The following is a 25,771-nucleotide window of genomic DNA, read 5'->3' as shown; positions in this document are numbered from 1 at the left end:
GAAGCATAGATGGGATCTACAGTGTTACCTGCTGCTGCTAGAGAAATAAAACAAGTGCAGCAACCAGCTCTGTGATCCTGCATGCAGCAGTGACCAGCTGTGTGCGCCTGCATGCAGCAGTGAGCAGCTGTGTGAGCCTGCATGCAGCAGTGAGCAGCTGTGTGTGCTTGCATGCAGCAGTGAGTAGCTGTGTGTGCCTGCATGCAGCAGTGAGCAGCTGTGTATGCCTGTATGCAGCAGTGACTAGCTATGCCTGCATGTAGCAGTGATCCGCTTTGTGTGCCTGCATGCAGCAGTGAGCAGCTGTGTGTGCCTGCATGTAGCAGTGACCAGCTGTGTGAGCCTGCATGCAGCAGTGACCAGCTGTGTGTGCCTGCATTCAGCAGTGACCAGCTGTGTGTGCCTGCATGCAGCAGCAGTGACCAGATTTGTGTGCCCGAATACAGCAGCAGTGAGCAGCTGTGTGTGCCTGCATGCAGCAGCAGTGACCAGATGTGTGTGCCTGAATACAGCAGCAGTGACCAGCTGTGTGTGCCTGCATGCAGCAGTGACCAGCTGTGTGTGCCTGAATACAGCAGCAGTGACCAGTTGTGTGTGCCTGCATGCAGCAGCAGTGACCAGCTGTGTGAGCTTGCATGCAGCAGTGACCAGCTGTGTGTGCCTGTATGCAGCAGTGACCAGATGTGTGTGCCTACAGGCATCAGCAATGAGCAGCTGTGTGTGCCTGCATGCATCAGTGAGCAGCTGTGTGTGCCTGCATGCAGCAGTGACCAGCTGTGTGAGCCTGCATGCAGTAGTGACCAGCTGTGTGTGCCTGCATGCAGCAGTGACCAGCTGTGTGTGCCTGCATGCAGCAGCAGTGACCAGCTGTGTGTGCCTGCATGCAGCAGCAGTGACCAGCTGTGTTTTTCTACATTCAGCAGTGACCAGCTCTGTGTGTACCCACATGCAGCAGTGACCAGCTGTGTGAGCCTGCATGCAGCAGTGAGATCCAGACCAGAACGGTAGGATTGTTTCAGGTTGCAGGCACAGGGTGTCATTGGTCTTAAAGGATGGGGAAGGTACTTCAACAAGCAGGAACCAGAGGAAAATTCTTGAAACTTAGGCACAAATTGAAAGTTTTTTGGAGCAGGAAAGGAGAGTCTTTTGTGGTAATTCACCTGGAAGAAAAAGAAAAGCATAGGGCCAGGCAGGGTGCCTCAGAGATGTGTGGCTTGAAGTTGGGAGCGGATACAATCCTTTTCAGACCCTCTTTTGTACCCACGCCACAGAGCATTTACTGAACAGATGGGGCAGGACCTGAGCTCATCGCTTTACTTGTATTGCTTGTTAATCCTCAATGTAACCCTGTGAGCTAGTATCCACCGGTTTTGCAAATGAGGAAACAGATTCTGGGACACTAAGCGGATTACCAGGTATAGGAGCTGACTTGCACTTGCACGCCAGAATTTGAACTCTGCCCCAGTGCCTATATGTCCGAATATTAAACTGCATTGACACTGGTGGCTGACATGTGATAACCAAAGGACTCCAGGGCTTCCTTGTTTTGATTCTTTAGTATGCAAGCTTTAGACTTTGGAGTCACACAGATTAGGGCTCAAATTCTAACTTGCAACTAACTTTCAGTGTAATCTTACATAAATTGTCTTAGAACTTCAGTATTCTTTGTGAAACGCAATCTTAGCCTCCAGTATGAGGTTGGCTTGTGATCAAGAAATAGACCATGTGCCGTCACTAACTAATGGCTTGGAGAATCATGGGTACGCCTTGCTTTTTTTTTTTTTTTTTTTCCTTTGTCTTAAAGCAGCTAGTCTACTAGTCTGCTGGAGACCTGCTGGTAGCACCAGCCTTCTCCAAGCCATTTGTCACTGCTGGGATGTTTCTCACCTGGCTGGTAGCGTGGAACAGATGTGGGGGAAGGAACTGAAAACCCGTCTGGGGTGCTAAGACCAAGGGTTTTGGTATCAAACCAACTCCAGCACAGCTCATCTGTCCACTAATTATTACTTAGCTCTGTGTTCAAAAGGACTCGGCCCCTTCATCTGTAAACTCGTGGTAATGATAGCCACTTGGGTGGAGACGTGCCGGAGCACATCCGAAAGCATTCGTGTAGGGACAGGCACTCTGGGGCACCCAGGCCATATTCATTGCTTCCTGTCAGAAAAGGCCTCTGTGTCTTGATGGTTAAGGTCTCTAGACTAACCCCTTTGCTCCAGACCTGGGTGTGAGTCTGGTGAGAGTCTGGGGCTCCCTCCTCACCTGGAAGAGGTTGCTATCTCACAACAGTGATGTTCTCAGATGTGAAAGCCACACCGGGCCTGAGCCCAATGCTCTGCTGTGGAGAATGGTCGAGAGTGTTTCAGGCAGAACTCTATCTAGTTGATGAGGAACTCAGTGCACCCTGGTCATAGGTTAATTCATCCCTCTGTGAGAAGGCTGGGACTGTGGTTCTCAGAAGAGAGGGAAAGACACAAATGAGGTCACACGGCTGCATTTCGGGAGCACCAGACTTCAAAAGTAAAATCCCACAGTGAGGGTTGAGGCCAGGTGCCATTTCTCTCCTTGGTCAGTTGGTGATGTACTTATTCCAGTTATCCCCATGTTCCAGTTATAATTGAGAATGCCACTGATAACATTCACAGGCTGTTGTAATGGCACGCGCTGGCTTTGCACACGGTGAGATCCCAAGCTGACATCTGGACATAGACTGCCAGGTCAAACGGCCGCTCACCCAGTTCTCGCACTTCCCAGCAGGCCCAGGGCCTCAGCTGGGAGGGAGGTGAACCACATGGTCAGGTGCCAGCCAGTGGTGAGTGGGTCATTTCTGGGAACCTGGCTTCGGAGATGGCTCTCAGATCCCTAAGTGGCACCCACTTCATATCCACAGGAGGTGTGGGTTTTATTGGCTGTGATGCCAGAGCGGTTCCTACCTGCAGGGTCCCGCCTGGGCGGCGGCCAGCCAGCCTGCCTTGGGAGATTTTCCAGCTGTGGAGAGAAAGGTGGCTGTTGAGTCTCTGCTGCCCTGACCACCTCTGCTGAGGTGCCTCTTTGTCTGAGGCGATTCCTGGACCCAGGACAGAGACCACAGAGTCATCACATAGATGTCACACACCGTCAGCTATGACCAGGATGGTCAGCTCAGAGTCCAAGGCCACGGAATATGCTGGAAATATACTTGGCTTCCAGAGCCAGGCTCTGTGCACGTTGCCACACCAGCTCCATGCCCTCAGGAGAGTTCTTGAGTGTCTCCATGTAGTTCCCTAATCTCACTGTAAGAGGGCGATAATCTTGCCTGCCTCAGAAGGACTTGCAGACCAAGTGCTGGTGGACAGTAAGTACTCAATTAGTATTAGTTGCCACTACTGTTATGTTCAGCATGGTGGAATAGCCCAGTGGTGAGCCTTCCAAGCTTGGGAAATGCTGCCTGCCAATTTCCTCAACAGCCATGTCTGAGCCCCCGGAATAAGCAGGACAGCTGTTGTGCAGCTTTGTCCCCCTCTTTGCTTTCTGTCAGTCTTCTAGTACCTGCTCCCCCCTCCCTCTATCTCCATTACTTTTCCTTGGCTCCCTCACTAGTTGCATTTAGAATCAGTTTTTGGTCTCACTCTGCCCCTTCCTGCCTTGGGGGCTTAAGGAGGTTACTGAATGTCTCCAAGCAATAGTTTGGGGTGACTAAGCGAGCGCCTCCAGCGTCTCTCAGAAAGATGAAGTGATTATGCGTCCCAGCCATCAGGGATAATGAAGTTAGGAACACATATTGGGAATATCTGCTGCTTCTACTGGGAAGAAAGATCTACCTAACCGTGGCCGTGGGTGAAGAAGAAGCAAACGCCACCCTTGCTCTCTCTCTCAGCGGTGGACTGGAGAAAGCTGGGTTGCATGGAGTGAAGTACTGTGTGCACAGTGCTCAACAAAGAGAGAGGGCAAAACCATCATTTGTTTTCCCTGCAGCTTGGAGCCTGTGTATGGGGCAGCCCCCAGGCCCAGAGCAGAGGGATGTGCTGGGCTGTACCAGTACTGCCCATGGTCCTGGTTTCACTGCCTACCCCTGCCTTAGTGACCTCTGCTTCTATTCCCCGTCTTTTAAGAGGCCAGGACTGTAATTGTTCTTTAGGTTTCTCGAAACTTTACCGTGAGGTGGAGGCACGGGACTAGACCCATGCTGCCTCCAGCATTGTCCAGTCCATATCACTTGCTGCTTGCGTTTCAGATCTAGGTCTTTTTTGTGTTTTGAATGTAGTGTCCATCTCCAGAACGCGCTCCCCACAATGCTGGCTGTCCCCACCTCCAAGTCCCGAGATGATAAGTTGTGTGATAGTAGAGGCCGTATCTGTGTTATCAGAGCCATAATGGTGCTTGGGAAATCTTCAGACACTTAATAAGTGGACACACCTGCACCCACACATGTCACTGCCTGCAAAGTTGCTGTGAGATTGACTTAGGTAGTGGTTTTATCATTTTTCCCAGAAAATGTACCGTGCCACTTGGAGATGAGAAGAGCAGAATCCAGAACTGTTGTGTTTGTTTTCTGTCTTAGGATTTAACCACAGTGGCAGGGCCCAGGTTCTGACTGTTTTTGTTCATCATGTCACAAACTGAGGACTGAGGACAACAGGCCATAGGAGCATTGTGGCTGTTTGTTCATTGTGTTACAAATTCAGGCCATAGGAGCACTGCAGCAGGCAGCTTCTGTGTAGCTTGAATCCACGTTGCTTCATTTACACACATCGTGGAAATGGTCTTCAGGAGGCCTTAGAATTCTGCTCACACATACTGTTGAGATTTCGTGTGACTTTTATTTTTGGCCACAAAAAAAACGGACATAATCCACGCTGCCTTTAACACACCTACTAGGGCTGCTTGCACTATCCATCTTGCAAAATATAAGACAAGGCCAGAGCTTAAATTAAAATCCTTAGCCTCTTATCTCCTTCCCACAGGAAAGCAAATCTGTGTTGAAAACCGTAAAATTAAGAGGAGAGCAAGGATAGCATAATTTAGCAAAAATTCATGGCACCAGAGTCTGAGCCGTATGGCTGGAGGGACAGGTCAGACATTAAGGAACGCTGCCTGCCAATGCGAGCTCCTAAGGGTGGTGCTCTGGAGACAAGAAAGGCATGCAAAACAGAGAGATCCTTCCAGAAGATCTCTGCAGTGCTGTCGATAACAACCCTAAGAAAATATCTTTTTTGATTACTTGGCAATTACACTTTTGAGACTTTCAATATAGGAGTTGGAGTAGTTATTCTAAACTAGGGTCGAAATGTATCAGTTTTCAAATTTGGGAAGCAAGAGGGTTGTTTTTTGTTGTTGTTGTTGTTGTTTTGTTATTCTACTTTAAAAAATAATGTGTGGTTTTGTCTCTACCCAGCCCTCTTCCCTAGCCCTGAATCCCCTGTATTTCAGAGGCCCCTCTTGCATATTTAGTAAATGACATCATTAACACTTGAAAAGCATTAAAGTATTTTTTAAGCCTTTTGCACACTTAGATGCATAGATGTTTGTGTTAATATATGTAGCAGAAAATTGTGAGGCTTTGATAAATGCCGAGGGCTAGATGAGCCATGCAAAGGTTCCCATTAGAGAGGACCTGATAATTATCAAGCAGAAGCATAATTGCCCAACAATCTACAAGGATACTTTTTCCTTTTTTTTTTTTTTTTTTTTCTGGCTTGTTATAGTAAGCACTGTAGAAATCCTATCATTGTCCCAAGAAAGCGTTACCGTCTGCCTTTACTGTTCCCAGCCCATGGTTCTCTTTTGGGTGATTGGTTGTAATGATGGGTGTAAGGAGCACTAAGTGTCACCAGGATGATTGCTCCTAATTTCCCTGAGGGTGACCTTCTTGTTGAATCAGACCCTTCTGGTGCTTTCTTGGTAAAAAGCACCGAATTCCAAGTGAGTGTGTACCATAGTTGCAGCCCCATTCGATGTATTGTAGAGTCTGTTAGCCATCGAGACAGGGCCATACATTTGAACAGTTCATGTCAGGACACACCTCAGTCCACTTCCTCCATTTCTGTTTAAAATGATTTATTTACCTCTTGAGAAACTCATTCCACAATCATCTTAGCCTGGCCTAGCACAGTAAAATGTCACTAATTCAAACTAATTACGGGGAAGGCAAGCCTGAACTGGTGAGCTTGCTCGCTGTGCTGTGTTCCTCTGAAATCTGAGTTGCTCGTGCACGTTTGTAAACGTGCATCCTTCTGAGGATGCTTTAACGAGTAGATGGTGGAAATCAGAGCCACCTTTTATGTGTGTATAAGTGTGTTGCATTCCGTTTCTTTGGGGGGATGGGGAGGTTTCTTTCTATTTTCATTGTTATTATTTGTGAATAAAATTGTATGCATTTACCACATCTAACAGGGTTTGAAGTGGAATGGTTAAATCCAGTTAGTTAACATATGAATCACTTTATGAAGGTCAATGTTCACTTACCATGTTTTCAAAAAGACAGTATATTAGGGATGGGACATGGTGGTACATACCACTAAGCCTGGCACTCGGGAGCCTGATGCAAGAGAATCTAAATAGTCTGTCCCTCCTTCCCTCTCATCCTCTGTCCTTCCCTTCTTCCTCTCTGTCCTCTATCTGTCCTCTCCCTCCACAGAGGCACACACATGCACATAAGCAAATACATTATATTGTCACTAGCTAGTTTCTTTTAAAATGGTTGTTTCTTTTAAGTTGAGCCTGTTTCAAGTCGTTACCCTTACTGATTTATTTAGTCAGCACTTTCTAGAATACAGAAAACCTTTTATTTGTTTGTTTGTTTGAGAAGCATCGTACTATATAGTCCTGGCTGGCCTGGAAGTTGCTGTGTACACCAGACTGACTTGAACTCACAAGAGAACTACCAGCCTCTGCCTCCCAAAGCCTGGGACAAAAGACATGTGCTACCTCACCTGGCTTGGGTGGAAGGACACCTTTTAACTTTGCCACAGTCAAAACCATCACAGATTATAAATAAATGCCATGCAAATCTGGATCTTTTTTTTTTTTTTGAGAATGCAGTTACATACTTTTGGGCTTCCAAATTCAATAAAATATGATTGTAAGTTTGACATGGTGATGTAAGCTACCTGAGAGCCTGAGACAGGAGGATTGTCATGAGTTGAGGCCCAGCCAGGGTAACTTTCTGAAGACCTGTCTCAGATTTTAGATAGCTATTGGCCAACATGTGCAAAGCGTTAGCAGATCCCCAGTACAAAAGAACAAAGTTTCCTTGAAACACACACAAACACACACACACACACACACACACACACACCCTTGCCTCCACAGATACACACCGGGTCAATGTCAGGAGTCTTCTACCAATCCGTCTCATCTTGGAGACATGGTGCTCATCATTTTGGCTGGACTCTCTGGCTAGCAAGCCCTAGGATCTGGCTGTCTCCTTTCCCCCAGTGCCAGGACTGCAGGCATGCTCCAGCACACCAAGGTTTTTATGGTGAACCAGACTCAGCAAGCAACTTTGTCCACTGAGCCATCTCCCCAGCTCTTGTTTGTTTTTAAAATGAGGTCTTCTCTTTAGTCCAGGCTAGCCTCCAACACTCATTCCTTCCCTCAACTTCTTGAGTGCTGGGGTTACAGGCATGACCCATAGTGCCCTACCGAAGAATGTTAAAATGTGCGATGTTAGCAATTGAAAGTGTTCTTTCAGACTCCTATTTTTGTGTTGTGAAATTAAACACAAGATTGGGAATTCTTGTGGAAGCCAGAGGAGCAGGAGACAACTGAGTAGCAGCAAAAGCAAATGATCACATCTGACAAAGCGACAAGACGTGCAAAAATTGTCGGAGCATCGTATCGAAAGATGTGCTAAGGCATTACGGACTTGTAAATCATAAATCTGTGCCGACCAAGTTGTTTCAGTTGCCAATATTTGATCGCTAATTTGTTCAAAGGGCAGGTTTTTTTTTTTTTTTTAATTGAATGTCTTCTACAGCTAAGCCATATGTAAAGAGCTTATAGGTCACGACTTTGACCTAGCAGCTGTTTATCAAACAGAAAGGAGGGAATGAGAAAGAAGTACAAACATGTGTGTCCAGCGGTTCGGGTCATGTGACACACAGTGGCCAGATATCCTCTGCAGGCCACTGGTGAAGTCACCATCAGCTTCTTTGAGGGGTATTCTTGTGCTTGAGTATTTGTCGTAGAAATGCTGGCAACCGGTCAGGACTACATGCTTTTGTGTTCTCTTAACGATGACTGCCTACTGGTCCTGTGTGACTTTTTTTCTTCTTGGGGACAGGAGACAAGAGGCAGGAGGCCATATTAACGATTGGCCTTGTGGTTACTTTGCAGTCAAATAAAGTGCCGGTGGTGCAGCCATCTCACGCCGTCCACCCTCTCACCCCCCTCATCACTTACAGCGACGAGCACTTTTCTCCAGGATCACACCCGTCACACATCCCATCCGATGTCAACTCCAAGCAAGGTAAGCATCTCCGGCCTGCCCAGGTCTCTTGAGCCGAGTCCTGGTATTCCAGGTATGCAGGTGTCTTTGCCCCATGTGAGTCAAAAATGCACTCGAAGATGCATACAGTTGGTTGTCAGTTCTTCAGAAGTCCATAAAAATTGTTGTCGCTTTAATTTTTTCACAAAAAAAACCCCAAAATGACCAAGAGCAAAAACAACAAAACAGAAGAAAAGTGTAAAAGTGTTCCAAGTGGCAGATATGAAAAAGACTTTGATCTGCAATGCAAACCAGTAGGTTGTACAAACAGACTTAAAGCTCTGTTCTCTGCCATTTGTTCACTAATATTTACAGGGGATATTTTTCAAGCCCCACTCCCCATGCCCACTGAATAGATGTGAACCCCAAACTTAATCAGTTTTCTCTATCGCTAACCTTTCTCTCCAACTGTGGCCATAGCTCTTGTTGTTGGAGAAGGAACAGCATAGCTAGCAAAGATTTCTCTTTCCTACGTCACAGGTAGGAAAGTGGTTTTATCCCAGATCTTAGAAATCGAAACGTGATTTCTTTCTCCTCCATATGAAGTCCAGAACAGAACTTTTCCACTGAAAACTGCATTGATTCCTGTTGGGATACCTTATTCCCCAGCATAACTGCTTGTGCCCTCGGGGTCAGCTTTAAATGACACCGGGCTTATTGGACCACAGGCACTGCTATGCTGGGACAGTAGACCCCTTGATATGATGACTCAGACAGCTACTATGTGAATAAGGGGAGTAGTGCACACAGTGTGGACGTGGGGGTCTAGGGATGGTGTACATATCCTAGGCAGGGAACAAGGAGCCAAAGCTCTCATCATGCACTCAGTATAAAATCATTCATTTCTGGACTTTCCTATTGATATTTTAGACCTCAGCTAGCCATGGAGAACTAAAACTATGAAAAAAAGAAACCCTAGCTTGGGGTAGTGTGGGGGTGGTGACTACCATGTAAGATGTTGGTGGCTTTCAGTTTTTTATTTAATTAGTTAAATAAAAAGAGGGGGTTACACATACTAGGCAAACACTCCAACACTGAGCTACACCTCCAGCCACTGTTCATAGTTAGTTCTATATATTTTATTTGCTATATATGTTATATAATATAAATACATATTATTATTTTAAGTACAGAAGGTGTGAAGTGAGATTTTGTTGTTGTTGTTGTTGTTGTTTGCCTCCAGGGTTATTCTTTTCGGCCTCTGGAGATTTCTTCATTCCATTTCATTCCTATTATACTGCCCTCTTTTATGTTGCATCACCAGCTCAGATATTATAAAGTACAAAACCATCTCTGTTTAGACTCAAGACAGCATAATTTCAGTCTCACTTCTCTGTATTAATGATGAAGCTCCACTTGCTCTTCATTTGCAGAAAAACTCATTTTTATGAAGTCTGAATAAAATTCAAAATGCTTGGTTTTTGCCTGTGACGAATGGAGGGTCTGGGCAAGAGGTGGTGATTCTCTTACCCTGCGGTGTCCCACCCTCTCAGCAAGTCTGTCTGTCTGTCTGTCTGTCTGTCTGTCTGTCTGTCTGTCTGTCTTGCCCTGCCCTGCACATGCAACCTTGGGATTCAGCAGGGCTTTGGAGATCCCAAAACTGAAGGCCCTATAAAACACAAGAAAGCCCAGAGTGCAGAGGCCAAAGCATGCCCCTGCTTGCATTTCACCCTCCCACCTGCAGTGGTCACCCTCCGTGGAAGGTATGAGAAGAGTGGCCTCCGGAACCCATTTGTTCTTTTTTGCTATTTACCACTTAGTGGTCAATCACTAGAGATCTCAGACCCTTAGCGGTTTAAATCGAACACTTAGCTGAACACTTGCTGTGGGCCTTGGACCTGAGTGGAACTCAAGTGTCCTTGTGTAGACAAGGTAAGAATGTTGGCCTGGCAACTGGGCACGTAGCTTGATGACAGCACGTTTGCCTAACCTGTGAGATCCTAGGGATTTGTTTTTCTCTTCTGTTTGTTGTTAGTGCTGGGCATGAAGGAAAAACAAAGACACAAAGCCAGTATGATGTTTTCCATTGTGTGTCTGAGTATCTCTGGGCTGTCTCGGGCGAGCCATCATGGACACTGTGTCGTGTAGCTCCGGATCACAATGCAGGTCTGAGCTGGGGTACGCATCTGCAGACTGTGCTGACATGAGTGAGGAAAGACTGGAGATTTAGAAGTCTCAGTTATCAAAAAAAAATTTACCAAATGTATGTCAGTTTCGCTTAATTTTATGATGAAAACATGTTTTCTGAGTCCTGATTGAGCATTTTGAGACAGTCACTGTTTAAAAAAAAAAAAAAAAAACATATTTGAGCTGGGTGGTGGTCGCGCACACCTTTAATCCTGGCACTTGGGAGGCAGAGGCAGATGGATCTCTATGAGTTTGAGGCCAGCCTGGTCTACAGAGCAAGTTCCAGGATGGCTAGGGCTGTTGCACAGAGAAACCCTGTCTTGAAAAACAAAAAACCAAAACAAAACAGAAAAACCAACACATTATTTTTGAGTGGTTTTTCTCTGAAAAATTCTAGGACAGGTCAGTTTTGAACAACAGTTTATAATCTTCTGATTATATTCATGACCCCCCCCCCAGCCCATTGCTTGCCTGTCTGCTGCTCTTCTCCATTGCGTTGTATGACCCTAGTTTATTTTAACACTTCTCCAGACATGTTTAGAGAAGGGACTAGTGGTGTGAGCACCTAGTTCTCTGCTTTATCTAGTCTTTGTTTTCCTTTGTAAAATTTGTGATTATTATAGTGTATTCCATACACACTTTCTAGTTGTTTTAACATGGGTATCCTGGTTTTAATTGCATGTTTGTCCTGGGCTTCATGTACTTCCTTGTCATGTACCTCAGGGGATATGTAAACTATGGTTTGAAGGTGCTCGTTTACATAATAGCGAGTTTATATAATGCCATTTGCACACTTGGCCCTCCAAACCTGAACTAACTCCTTCTATTGCTTTATGCTTTTGCTTTCTTCGGTGTGTATTGTCTAGCTCAGCTAGAGACCAGAGTCACTATGTCAATGTCCCCATAGGCTAGTCGGCTTCATCTGGGGTGGTGGGTTAGCGGTGGCGGAGGGGATAATGGTACTATGTCCATACAGTAGCCCTATGCAGAAATACCCAGAAAATAGAAACTGTCTTTGGAAACCATTCTCATTTAAAAGTAGTAGAATTCACATTTCTAATATTCACAACTAGACCAAAGACAGTTGGTCTGGCTGTCTTTGCAGTGGGCAGTAGTTTGTTTTTAACTTGAACCTCCCAGAAGATCCTGGGAGATTTGAGGATTTGGGGATCTTAGCAAGCAACAAGTTGAAAAACTTGCCAAAGGTCCCAGGGCATGAACTCAAGACTACCCCTTTGAGAAAGAAGGAAGACATGCTAGGGAACAAATTTGGGGAGCCCCTGGGATGGAATCAATGGAAATTAGTGTGTCCAGAAAAATTGGGGGCGGGAATTAAAGAGATATGAAGTGACTCTGAAAACAGTAAATGTACATTGACCTGAGGTGAGGGCCCTATTGAGTGCAACATGCAGACCAGTCTCCTCTCTGCTGTTGGGGAAGGAACTGAGAGGTGCTTTGTCCTAAACACACCATCAGTATCAGTCCACATTGAAGGTAGCACGTGATTAGGTCTCACATGCTCAGGCCCACGGGCATGTTGTGTAGTAAAATCCCATACTATTGAAAGAGCCCCGCCCTCAATGTGCTCATCTGTTTCCACGTATTAACCAATGCGTTCACAGTCACTGGCTGGTGAGTTCTGGTGAGTACTTATGCCCTATATGGAAATGGTCTTCTGAAACTGTGGACAGCTACATGAAGTAAGTTACCTAGAGCTTTTCAGAAACGCCTCTCCCAGTACATTGCAGTTCATAATCTATGATTGTATTTTTGCCTTGTCGGTTTTGTTTCCCCCTCTACCTAAGGTAAGGTCTAAAAAGGGATGCCATCCGGGACTAGGATTAGGTGGGTTTCCCAGTCACAGGGCACTCAGCTCCCAGGAGAGCTCAAGCATGAGAAACAATCTGGTGGCATTCCCCTTTGCTGGAGAATACAACTAATCCAGAACAGTGTGACCTTGGACCCAGAGGACTAGAGATGATGAGGAGCTTACAGGCAGCTGAAATGGCAGCACAGAACAAATGAATCATATCAAGTGTGACCACTTCGAGGCTGCAGAAGAGTCCTAATTAATCTCTGTTCCTCTGAGGCATCTCATTTCCCAAATCTATGTGTTCATAAGGGAACCAGTGAAAACGGCAATTTACCTAATCTCTGAGCCCCATGGCAGGCCACCTTCTTAGGAAGGGCTGTCATTTTTCCGTTCCACACAAAAACACTGGCCTACCATTTTCCTCAAGTGGAACAACAAGGGCAGACTAGATCGTCAGAAGACTGCCCAGGTGACTCTCTTCTTGGCAGTCTCTTCATTCCAGCATGGATTTCTTCAGCTACAACCGGCTGTCTAAAGACCCTGTTTCGCCAGGCATTGGAATCTGAAGAAAGACTCACTTCCATCCACCGGATCTGATGGGCACTTCCTATACCAGAATTACTAAATGGCACGAAGCCCTTTACTGCCTTTCTCTCGAGCTCTTCCGAGTGATTGTCCCCGATTGTAAACACCATACCTTTCCTTTTAACAGGCATGTCCAGACACCCTCCAGCTCCGGAAATCCCCACCTTTTACCCCCTGTCTCCGGGTGCTGTTGGGCAGATCACCCCACCCCTCGGCTGGTAAGAGCATTCCCACAACCTTGGGTTGGGTGTTGGAACACGTGTCCTTCCACTTTCCGTTCATGGACATGAGCTCTGTAGCAAAGTGCTATCTTTATTTCATTTCAATTTGAAAGGTTAAGGGAAAACAAAAAAACAAAAAAACAAAAAACAAAGCAGAGGGACTTTGAAATGGATTGACCCCCCCTCTGCTAATTTGTGGAGAGAATGACTGCACAGCATTTTCTTTGAAGCTTGTAGTTTTATGGATTCGGTTTGTGGCTTTGGGCATTTGCTGTGCCAGTATGAAGCTTGAGGCTCAGCGGCTTCTCTCTTCCCGTGTCTCCTTAACAACTCATAGTTTTGAACAGAGGACTTAGACTCGTTGGATGTCTACTTTTGCTTCTAAGTGAGGCAAATGTCACAGAGCTAAAGACAAATTAATGGAACACTAGCATCCCTCAAACATTAATAAGCAAGCACCCAGGCTCACTCAGGGGAGTGAGGAAGGACTTGGGAGCTTGGGATCCCTTTAGATTTCAATGCTAATGTTTCCCTTTGTGATGGTTATTTCCAGAAACATGCCAAATGCCGCTGCCCATTCATTTTTTTTTAAATTATGAAGATAAAGGAAATACATGATGAGAAGAATAATGATTTTTGCAGAGTGTGGCTGTTGTCACACAGCTCTCTTCCAGCCCAGAGTCAGTTCCTCCTTCCCTCCTCAATTGTCCCACTTGAAATGGCGCTGCCGCTGAGCAGACAGCTCTCCCTGCTGTCCCCACAGCCCCCATGGCATCACCCCATCGGCACACCCAGACATTCTGACGTTTTCTCCAGGAAGTCCAGGGCTCCCACTCCCTCTCCTTTTAACGTTAAGTCTCTGTCCATTCGTTTATTTAATTTTGTGTATCCATCCAGCCCTAGCTCAGTTTTTCTGGCTGAACTCAGCCACTCAGGAGCAGTATGCCTACGCCATCACTGGCAGCTGGAAATAAAGACAAGGGAAAGAAAAAGTGGGACTTGAGAGAAGAGAGGAGAGGAAGGGACCTCTCAGGGAGAAGAAAAGTAACTGCAGTGAATCAGGCTTTGATTTCTTCATTCCAGTGGGGGTATATAGTTGGAGGGGGGGTCTCTGAAATGTGTATTTTTATGTAAATAGAAGAGTTGTGCCCTTTCTTTTTCTAAATTCTCAAAAAGGTTTGGATAAAGAATTGGTTAAGCTGCTTCTCTGAAGGCACAGTTTACTATTCTGTGGTTTGCATTATACTCAATAAGCATCTTTAAGTACTACTTTGCATTAAAGGTGTTGGGTGAGGGAAAGGGATAAAAGAAGGCACCGATGGGCTGGCTTGTGTTCAGAGCTGAGGGAGGGGGGTTTCTTCAAGGCCCCCGGTGAGTTGATGGCTGACACATGGGAGGGTGAGGAAGGAAACCAGTCACATGTAAAAATGCTGGGGGCCTGCTGCCTTCCAATACCCATCTCTGTCCTGTCACCAAACTCTTACTGCTAGCTGGTAACTCGTGTTGTGTCATTGATGGGTTCCTCTCTTCTGTGACCTCAGGCAAGGTCAGCCTGTATATCCCATCACGGGTGGATTCAGGCAACCCTACCCATCCTCACTGTCAGGCGACACTTCCATGTCCAGGTAGGTGGAGGTGGAACGGCCAGGCTGCTCCCCTGCTCGCATTGTGCGCACCCCGCCCTGCTTGCCTCTGGGCTGGCTGGCTGGGAGCGCATAACCCAGCCCCTGCGTGCGTCTGTGCAGTGTGCCTGGCTCCCACACTAGGTGTCACAGTGACTCCAAGGCACCCGCCACACTAGGAAACATTGCAACTCCAGAATTCACTGCCACCTGCCTGTGGGATGACAACTATCCCCAGAGTCTGGTTTAGATCATGCTGGCAGGGCGGGGGGGGGGGGGTGCAGGTGGACTGGGAGAGGGCAATGAAAGGAGTTGGGTCAGAGTTCTACAATGGCTTCCTTTGTGGAGACTTAAGTCATTTTAATGCGGCAGTACTTGAAAATACCCCGTAGCCCAGATCCTTCCTCAACTGGCCCTCGGCTTTTGGGGGGAGATCGGACAGTCTGCACAAGCTGCCCAGCTATGATGGCAGGATGTACATCCTAGTGTGTGAATCAGGCCCTGTGTGGACATGTTTCTGCAAGTGAAGCCCGCTGGGGCTGCTCTGTGTGGTGCTTCTGCTTCTGGAAGGGATTCCGTCTGTGCCCTGTGCTTGACGTCCGTGGTGTACACACAGCCTGTGCTGTGGCATCTATGTGTCCCATGTGGCTTTCTTGAGGAAGCTAGTGTCCCAGTGCTGAGCTAGTGAGCTAGTAACTGGATGTGAATCTGTCTTTTTATTTTTATTTTTTTAAATGTGGGTTTGATGTTTACAGTTTATGTGGCAAATTTCAACTTCAACATATATATATATATTCATTCAGTGAAATACAACTCTAGATGGCTAGACTTCATTTGTTTAAACTGAAGACAAAGGTTTCCTCACAGGGAGATAACCAGCATCTAAGCATCATGTATCCTTACATTTAGCAGGACATCATTACTTAGTCAATATTTGTATTGTTATCTCCTTAATAATTAAGAAGTTTGAGCCAGGCATTGTTGGCACAAGCCTTTAATCCCCGCACTGGGGAGGCAGAGGCAGGTGGATTTCTGTGAGTTGGAGGCCAGCCTGGTTTACAGAGCGAGTGCCAGGACAGGTTCCAAAGTTACACGGAGAAACCCTGTCTCTAGAAAAATAAAATAAAATCATTAAGAAGTTTGTTTCTGAAGTACTAAACCCCTAACAGATAGATATTCTTTTCTCCTTTCCCAATGAGGGCTCAGTTGTGCAGGCTTTGGGAAAGACCAAAGACTTTTCCTTTCGAAATTTAAGCTTTTACTCTAAAGCTGATCAGAAGGAAAAAAATTCTAAGGCATATCCAAATTTACTCAGTGTTGCTGAGATATGTCAGCAAACATCTGGAATATTATTTTTTTTTCTAGCAGGGAAGATCCCTTCTTTTGCAATGGCTTGTGATGGGCAGGATAATGTTTTGAATACTATATATTCTTGCCCAGGAGAAAGGCATTAGCAGATGGAGGTTCTGCCTGGATGCAGAATCCTGTCCTTCCTTGTAGCTTAAGCCTTGCCCTTAGCTCCTGAACCAGCTCTTCCCTCAGGCCCTGCCTCCCAAACTTCACTGCAGTGTAGAAGGTCATTTTGGATGATTGCTAAGACTTATAAATGAGGGGCCGAGGACTCTTCCTGTCCCATCTGTCTCTCAGTTCTTCCCTTCTGAGGTAAATGCAACAGTCAGCAATATAAGCATACTCTTCCTGTGCGATTTGAAATGCCATATCTTTGGTTGAATCTTTAATAAAGTGTCATGTTTCCAGTAATTTCTCTTATTGGAATTTCTGTTGGAAAGTTGTTTGCAGGAAAATGGATTCAACTTCCCCTTATCTTGTGGCTGCTGCCCTCCCGAGGAAGAATGCCAGTTTGGAAAACTCCAGGGAATAATTATATTTTCTAGTTGAATACAGAAAGAAAACAAACAAGACAATTGTTTCCCCAGTCTATAGTTAGCACTCAGGTGTATATCCACATACATCTTCACTTGTAGCCAATGGCAGTTAGTGAGTGCTCTTCTAATTCTGCCTAGGTTTGCTCATAACAGCAGCAGTGCATAGTGTTTTCCTTTCTTTGTATAGGTTTTCCCATCATATGATTCCCGGCCCTCCTGGCCCCCACACAACCGGCATCCCTCATCCAGCTATTGTAACGCCTCAGGTCAAACAGGAGCACCCCCACACTGACAGCGACCTAATGCACGTGTAAGTAGACCCCGCCCCCTCTTCTGTTGTGAGATTCCATGTAGCTCAGCCTGGAAGGCTCTGAGAACAGGGGCTTGATTCTGAGACTGGAAAGGACTATCCGAGTAACAGTTGATGGACACTCACCAGGATGGAGCCCTGGTCTAGATGTAGAGGGATTGTGATCTGTAGACCACTTACCACCCCAGACTTTCCTTTAATGAAGGACAGAGTGGTGCTCGGTGCACATCATTCTGGAAATGCAATTGCCCAGGTTGGAATTCAAGAAAAAGTGGTCATCGAAATCAACACAGAATTCAAGAAAAGGTGGTCATCGACATCAACACAGAATTCAAGAAAAAGTGGTCATCGACATCAGATTCCCTATTGGGCCAGCATTGGCTCAAACTTGTAGAGCCAGGCTATATTACCTTGTTATGGAGGAATTAGAAACTCTGCCTCTTAAGTCTGTGGATGACAAGGGCAAGGCAAGCAATGTATAACAGCCCATAAAGATCTTGAAAATATATTCAAATGAAATTAATTTGGTGAGAAGGGTCAAAATCTCACTGGGGCTAGGGAGCCAGGTCAGTTGTAAGGAGCTTGTCTTGCATGAGTGAGGACTTGAGTTTGAACCCTAGTATCCTTGTAAAAAAGCCAGGTGTAGTGGCACATGTCTGTAACCCCTGCACCAAGGAGGCAGAGACAAGAGGAACCCTGGGGCCAGTGTGGTCCCTAGGCCAGTGAAACACCCTTTCTAAACAAGCAAACAACCAAGATGGATGTCAACTGAGAATCAACACCCAAGGTTGTCCTCTGATATACTGTCAATCACACACACACACACACACACCCCACGCACGTGTGCTTGGTGGGAGGGGCTGGGGGAAAGTGCTTGCTTTTCTCAGTGTCCTTTAATCCCCATCCCCCAAAGTAAACATCCATTGCAGTAGAAAGGGAATGCTTACCTGTAGTTTGTGTGCAGCTTCTTTGGAGGTGACCAAGGGCCTCAGCTTTGGGGCTCTAGTTGGAGCTTTCTCAGAGTGAAGGAGATTTAATTCAGGGTCATTGTGTAAACGAAGAACCCTGTGGTTTGATTGTTTGCAACTTGGGTTTTCATCAGAGGAGCCACACGCTGTTGTTGGTGTCCCAGGGGCTGGGAAGGGTCATCCTCACATTGAATTTGGCAGTGTGAACAGATGTTCTCTCCCGTCTCTTCCCTAACCACCGCCACCTTTCAGGAAGCCCCAGCATGAACAGAGAAAGGAGCAGGAGCCAAAAAGACCTCACATTAAGAAGCCTCTGAACGCTTTCATGTTATACATGAAGGAAATGAGGGCAAATGTCGTAGCCGAGTGCACGCTAAAGGAGAGCGCAGCTATCAACCAGATCCTGGGCAGAAGGGTAAGGAACGGGATGCGGGAACGGTTATGGCAACCATGGCACGGCTTCATTAAAGTGTGCTGAGACTAGTTACACGTCAGGTGGTGTGTGTGTGTGTGTGTGTGTGTGTGTGTGTGTGTGTGTGTGTGTGTGCGTGCACACATGCGCAATTTTGTTTCTGGGAAGTAGGGCACAAGGTACACTGATCGGTGTGTTATAAACCATTTTGACTATGCCTGGGACATAGGAAACTTCCAGGAACTGATAACTGCTTTTGCCACCACTCTGTATGTCAAGTATCTTTATTTGTCTGTGATGATGCTTGGTAACAGTTGCTGAACAAAACAGCCACATCCCTTGCTTTCTTGGAGTATGGTGTTTTGTGGCCAGATATAGATATTAGCAAAAAAAAAAAAAAAAAAAAGAAGAAAAGAAGAAGAAGAAGAAGAAGAAGAAGAAGAAGAAGAAGAAGAAGAAGAAGAAGAAGAAGAAGAAGAAGAAGAAGAAACTAAACTTGGTAGTAAATACAGTGGTTGTGATTAGCAGGAATATGCAAGAGAATCACAGAGGCCAGCAAAGGCCCTTCTGAGGACATTGAACTTACGATGAGACCTGAGGGACATAGCCCTTAGGGGATAGATGTCCCCAACTGGAGTAGTGTGGGGAGAGGGGTGAGGATTGGCAGCCAGTCTCCACAGAAGGAGCTATAGTAGGGCTTCTGGGAGACCAGCCCAGAGGAGAGAGGAAGCCTCACCTTCCCAAACAGAAGCAGAGCTGTAGGGACTGGAGAAGTCATGGTTGTTGTTGTGGTGGTTGTTGCTGTTTTTTAAGACAGGGTTTCTTTGTGTAGCTTTGGAGCCTGTCCTAGAACTTGCAGAGATTCGCCTGCCTCTGCCTCCTGAGTTCTGGAATTCATTCTCCCATTAAAGCCCACAAGTGCTGTTTCTGGGTTGTTCTTTTCCCTTGCATCCCTCCATTAGTCCATGCTGTTACAGTTCCTCACCCCTTGTCATATAGGGAGACGCTAGACTATAACCAGGGTTTGGGAACTCTTAAAATTCCTTCTCCGACAGCTTTCCGAAAGACTAGCCATTCCTTCCAACCGCTTTCCCACAGGATGGAAGAGGTCTTAGCCAGGTATCTGCAGAGCAGTAGGGCAAACTCAAGTTCATCCAATTCAAAAGTTACCTTTTTGCTGACACTGCATTACAATTTATTAGGAATGCTTCATTTTTATGTACCAGTCCCCCCTGTGTGTGCTCTGTTTAGTTTATGCCCCTGTATATGTGTTTTTGACTTTTTTGTTGTTGTTTTGTTTTGTTTTAAGTTCAAACAAGGTAAGGAGGCTCTAGCCACCTCTGGGAAGCATAGAGAGGATTGTGTGTTAGCTGCCATTGATGACACAGTAATGTTCTCCCTACTCAATCCATTAAACATTCATAAAGGCATTTAGGAGGCCGGCAGCCAACACAGAACACAGAAGCAGGCCTTGAGTTATGGACTCCCAGTGGAGAGCCTCAACCCGTTGCTAGTTCCAATCTGTGAGACACAGAGCACTCGAAGCCTGGGCACAGTGGCAGATTATACTCTGTGGTGTTCTGTGTGCAATGCCCTATCTCCCTATGGATTCTTAAACACTTAATAATGATAATTACAGTGATTCCCAAGCCAGATCTCAGCGCAGGAGTGATCCCACCAGCTTCGAAGGGCTCTACCTTAAAAGCCTGAAGGCTGGTGACCACTTTCTCCAGCAGAGGCAAAGAGGGATTGAAGTTTTGGGTTTTTTGTTTTTGTTTTTGTTTCTTGTTTTTTTAATTCCAGCTCACATACCTCTCTTAGCTTTTTCCTTTTTTTTTTTTTTTTTTTTTTTTTGCCTTTGAGTCAGATGTCCCCTGGCCCCGCAGCAGGAATTATTTTCCTGCTCAAGAGGGTGAGGATATGATCTTTGAGGTATGCTTCCTCCTTTTAATGCACATTTCCAACAATTGCTACTTTCTCGGCTCCCTGAACGGTCCCCAGACCCAAGCATGTGTGTCTTAGGGATGGTTCTCATTTGGGGTCTCTCTCTGTCTTTGATTTGGACACCTGTTTCTATTTATAGGCCTCTGGATCTTTGATTAGGATCAGGTTTTCTGCCCTTTGAGCACTCCCTCTGGTGGGGCCTCGCTTCTCGGCTCTTTTAAAGTTCTGGCTTTAAAAATCATGAAGTTTTACACTGGCGTGATTACACTGCTTGAAAGTGGATCTTAAATCCACCCCGGAACATTTTATCTTTTGATTTTTTTTTAAAATTCATCTGTACTGTCTCTAAAATAGAAATGCCCATTCCTATGGATGAATCAAAGTTTTCTTAATATGTATCATAAATATCAATGGCCCAAATCTTATTTAAAATAAACTGACTTGCCCCGCTGTTGTTTGGAGTCTGCTTACTACACATTTGCTACAACCTGATTGTTGGAATATCTTAGCAGTTTCTTAAAATTAAACAAATGTTTCCCCCTATGACTTGGCAGTTTTTGATAATACATGAATTTTTTAAAAAAAATGTATATTTTTCAGTAATCAACAAGGTAGGAAAATGTTTTCTTAGTTGTGTTTCAGAAACACCTGTAAAGAAGGCTGTCGCTCTAGTTTCCTAAAGTTTTATTTTTCCTAAATGCAAGACTGTTGTGAGACCTACTACTGCACTCGTCCAATCGGTGACCTTTGGTTCTTGACCATGTGTTCATTCTCTGAGGGTTAGGAGCCCTCAGGGAAAATCTTCTCTTACTGTTTTGCCATGAACAACAAACACCTGGTAGTTTGGGGAGAACATCCAACTTTGATGTGCATTTTTGGGAGTTAATTTTAACTCACTATTCTAGATTTTTCTCAGGTTACAAAGCTCCCAATCATGCCAATATCCTCCTGTCACGAAGGTGATGTAGGGCACAAGACATTTCCAATGAGTAGAGAGACAGACTTAAAAGTGGCAGACTGTTTTTTTTTTTTTTTTCTTCAGACTTTTTGTCTTTTGACATTTTTTTTCTCTTCGCCCAGATTACTGACATTTTTCCTTTTGGTAGTCACTTTTTAAAAAATTTATTTTTATTTTTTAAATCTTTTGTGCATTGGTGTTTTGCCAGATCCCTTGGAAATGGATTTAGACAGTTGTGAGCTGCCATGTGGGTGCTGGGAATTGAACCAGGATCCTCCATCTCTCCATCCACGGCAGTCATGTTTTTTTTTTTTTTTTATCATGAGTTAATAAATATCAATGATCAATGTCTTGTTATGCATACTTACATTCACGTATATACATGTATGGTGTCCAGTTTGTTGAGGCTTCCTGTGGTTGGTTGAATCACTGGATGAAAACACAGTGGCTTTCTGGACAGAGTAGCCACTGTCCATACATGTCTCCTCCTCTGGTTCTGTTTGTCCTGTTTTGTTTATTCTACTAGTACAAAGAACTGTCTTTCCTTAACTTCTTTTGTTAAGACTCTTCTGCCACCTTCCCCCTTGTTGTTGCTCTTGTTTTGTGACAAAGGTATATTACGATGGGCCAGCAAGATAGTTTAGCAGGTTTTAAAGGTGTTTGGTACCAGGACTGATGACCCGAGTTTGATCCCTGAGACCCAGCCACATGTTGGAAGAAGAGAATCAATTCACATAAATTATCCTTAAATTGCTATATGTGTGCTGTGGTACATGTGCCCGTACACACACACACACACACACACACACACACACACACACACACCAATAAATAAAATAAAAGCATATCACCTGATTTGCCTTTATGCTCACACCAAGTCACCTGTGTGTCGTGCTTTTTTAACTTTACATTCTGCACTTCTAGTGCCATTTAAAAAATAAAAAATAACCATCTGCCCAATCCACCACAGAGGGCCGACCCTAAAGGGGATTTCAAAATGCTTGGAAGTGGCTGCCCGGCCTGTGGGCTCCGCTGTGGCTGCCCTGCTGGCATGGGGGGAAGGTGCCAGGAGTCCTGTGAGATGGCTCCCTTGTTGTCCTGTCAGATTAGAGCAGCAGGCATCCCCGCTTTCCTTAGGAAAAAAAACCGCTGATGAGCCAAACCTTCAAGTCCAAGGCCATCAGCTCCTCTCCTCTTTCTCCTCCCCACCCCCCAACCAACCACACCTTCTTTTTCCTCTTTTTCCTTTTTAATTCATTTCGGGGGGAGGAGGAGGGGGGAGGAACAAAAGCCAGAAACAAATAAAAGCAAGGTAAATGAAATGAATTGGAATCAATGCACTAGACTGCCTAGTACAAAACTGGAGGAGGCAGAGGCTCCCAGCTACCTAAGTGACATTTTCAAGGAGGGCCCCTTCCTCCTCTAGCAGCTACATCACTTAGTGAAATCATCTCACAGTTAGGGGTCACCCCCACTTCTCCATGGAAGGTTTTTCTGGCAGGTCCTGGTACTGAACAAGTGGGGGGAAGTACTAGAAAACTATCTGCCGGGAACCCAGACAAGTGGTTCACAAATAAGTGAACAAGAAAGTATGCGTGTAAAGTCTTCAAGACCCCAGGTGGATACCTTGCCTTCAGAATCACAGAATTTTGTTGCTTATCAGTTACATTGAGGTGGGGGGTGGGGGATGGGGGACGGCCTCAAAGATTGCCAGCGAGTGTATGTTCTGTGTCAGAAACCCCAGTCTCATAGATGACAAGCAAGTTTAGACATTGTTTCTTGCTCTCCACTGGACAGATGCTAACCACAGTCAGAAGTGTGTGGTGTGAGTAGCGTTATCAGTATTCTGGAGCTGTAGGCTGTGTGAGTGTGAGGCGACGGAGATGGGTGACTTCTAATGTCTTGCCGGATGGTATCACATGACTCGGGGTCCAGACTTCAGATGGCCTAGTTGGGAGAGCACCTGGGTGGGAAAGGGGTGTGTTTGTCCTAAAAGGCATGTGGAAATTACCACATTCAGCATAAATAAATGCTGCTTAGGCTCAGTTACTGGTGTAAGCTCCAGATGAAGAAAGAGGGAAAAGTTGGGTATTGGGGTTCTTTCTAATTTACATTGGCAGAGGGAACGGGTGGATGACAGTCTTTTTGCTGTAAGGGCTTTGATGTGTTGCATGTGATACAGGACCCCATGGCAGAGAGACTGAAATGTGAGTTTTACTCCAGCCACCGGCCTCCGTCCGAGGAGGGTTCCTGTAGTACCAGGGCTGCTTCCCTCTAGAAGTGAAATGCTTATGTCAAATCCATACATCAGAGTTTGAAACATAGCGGGACGGTTGCTGCCTCACTTACCTTTTCTCTCTTCCCTTTTCCTTTTTGGTTTTAGTGGCACGCCCTCTCCCGGGAAGAGCAGGCCAAATATTATGAATTAGCACGGAAAGAAAGACAGCTACATATGCAGCTTTATCCAGGCTGGTCAGCAAGAGACAATTATGTAAGCCTTTTCTTGATCCCCATGGCTTTCCACCCCCACCCCCTCCCACCCCCCCCCCTGCCTTGCTCTCCCTGGCTCTCAAGGGAATGTCTGGAGGATGCATGGTGTTGGCACTGTTTCTTGTTTTGGGAAATTAACGAACTGTGTAATAAAGATTTCATGAGTACGTTGGGTTCTGAAAACTTTAAGCTTTTATTTTGTTGCTGTGAGTACTAATTTATTTGTAAAATAAAGCTCCTTTAAAGATCAAAACATAAAACCCCTTATCATTAAAATACCAGAAAAACATGTAAAACAAATTTAAAAAACCCTATAATTTCACCACATAAAGGCAAGATTAGTGATAACTATATTCCCTTCTAGTATGTTTTCTGTGTATCTTTAGTTTCACATATAGGTAAAAATACTATTATGGCATGTTTCCTGTTCTTATATAAAAATTCATTTTGTGTGTGTCTGTGTGTGTGTGTGTGTGTGTGTGTGTGTGTGTGTGTGTGTGAAATTGTGTTTATGTCCATATTCCATTAAGTGAGTGTCTCAGTTTCCTGGTTTTTCCTGGTTTTATATTTTTCTTTTCCTTTTCTCCTTTCAGATTCCCATGATACCCCCTGCTGTGGAAATGTGCATAGTAGGGTGTTTTTTTCTGTACACAGCACCATTATTTCCAAAGGCTAGATTCACAGCAGCAGGGTTTCAAGGAAGAAGTTATAAACATTTTAAAGTTCTTGACACATGTCAGATTTCTTTCCAGGTGATGATATTTTACAAATCTGACACCATATTTTGGTGACTATTTGACACAAGATTAGAACTAATTTTTTTTTTTAAATCTCACATTAATGTACCCTGGCATCTTATATGTACTTTGAATAAAGATGGAGCAGGGATTATCATGTTCTAGGTTTTTTATTATATCAAAATTATACGAAAATCTGTAATTTTGTTGTCAAGAACCACCTCACCTGTACTGCCAGCTCTCTTATCGCTATGTAGCCTGAACATCTTACTGACATCGTCTTGCTGTAGTAAGACTATTACATAGATAACATATCATGAATGATATATTTGAAATTTTGTCATTTTATAGAAAGTAACAATTTTGATGGTTGAGATTCTTAAATAGTAGAATGTTTTGAAAATCATTTTAAGCTCAGCTCAGGCAGCTGCAGTAGAATCCCATAGCCTAGGTGGCTTATAAAAACAATATTTATTGCTAGATGTTCTGGAGGCTTAGATACCGGAGACCAAGGGCACACTTGGCTGTGTTCTCACAGGCCGCCCCTACCCCAAGGACGAGTCCTGTTCATAGCATCGGTCCGTGCCGCAGTCGGCACCTCCCAGAGGTTCTGCCTTATTCCATCACATTCTGGGGTGTCGGGAGGTGTTAAGATTTCAGTGTGGGAATTTGAGGGGACACGTTAGTCTCTGGCAGGAGACCAGCAGCAGGAATGCCTTTCAGGTCAGGCTTCACATAGAGGAAGCGTCCCTCCAACCACCGCACCTGCCAAGCCGCGAATCAGTGTGCAGTGTAATGATGGCCTTTGCTGTGGAAGCTGCAGTTGCCATGGAGACCGTGACAACAGTGTGTGTCTGAGGTCACATGTCCATATCAGACACTGCAGCATTTGAGCACATCTGTGTCTTTCTAGGAATTCTACAATATGCTCCACAGATAATGCTGTTCAGAATTTGGAGCGTGCATGTCAGAAATGACTTTGACACAGGAAATAAGATCCTGTGGGCAGCTGCTTGGAAGCAACGGCACAGTCATGGCCGACGTTGTTGTTTTGGTTGTTTTAACAACTACCGCACGCTGATTGTAGGGGATGTTTCACGTTTCTACGGTTACTTTCCATCCTCACAGCTGTCCAATGGCATCAGTCAGCATCATTACTCTGCCTCTCAGGGCTGGTGAGGTCGGCGAGGTTAGGTAATTTGTCCACAGCGATGGGGTAGGTAGCTGAGCTGCA

The 25,771-nt window shown here is 45.3% G+C and overlaps 1 protein-coding gene across 6 annotated transcripts in view; it reads left to right on the top strand.

Annotated features, from left to right (window-relative positions):
• Lef1 (lymphoid enhancer binding factor 1) overlaps nt 1-25,771 on the top strand; it is a 108,791-nt gene that overhangs the window by 66,347 nt on the left and 16,673 nt on the right. For 3 of the 6 annotated variants that reach the window (XM_035451038.1, XM_035451040.1, XM_035451043.1), the window contains exons 4-9: nt 8,314-8,446; nt 13,117-13,207; nt 14,752-14,835; nt 16,906-17,028; nt 18,249-18,411; nt 23,694-23,801. In XM_035451038.1, coding sequence (XP_035306929.1) covers nt 8,314-8,446; nt 13,117-13,207; nt 14,752-14,835; nt 16,906-17,028; nt 18,249-18,411; nt 23,694-23,801 — 702 coding nt within the window. The remainder of the gene's footprint in view (nt 1-8,313; nt 8,447-13,116; nt 13,208-14,751; nt 14,836-16,905; nt 17,029-18,248; nt 18,412-23,693; nt 23,802-25,771) is intronic. The other 3 variants (XM_035451041.1, XM_035451042.1, XM_035451044.1) reach the window with 1 other exon arrangement.

The sequence above is a fragment of the Cricetulus griseus genome (genome assembly GCF_003668045.3).
Source record: "Cricetulus griseus strain 17A/GY chromosome 1 unlocalized genomic scaffold, alternate assembly CriGri-PICRH-1.0 chr1_0, whole genome shotgun sequence".
Classification (NCBI taxonomy): domain Eukaryota; kingdom Metazoa; phylum Chordata; class Mammalia; order Rodentia; family Cricetidae; genus Cricetulus; species Cricetulus griseus.
Note: the sequence above shows the minus strand (reverse complement) of the source record. Positions and strands in the feature narration are given on the sequence as shown.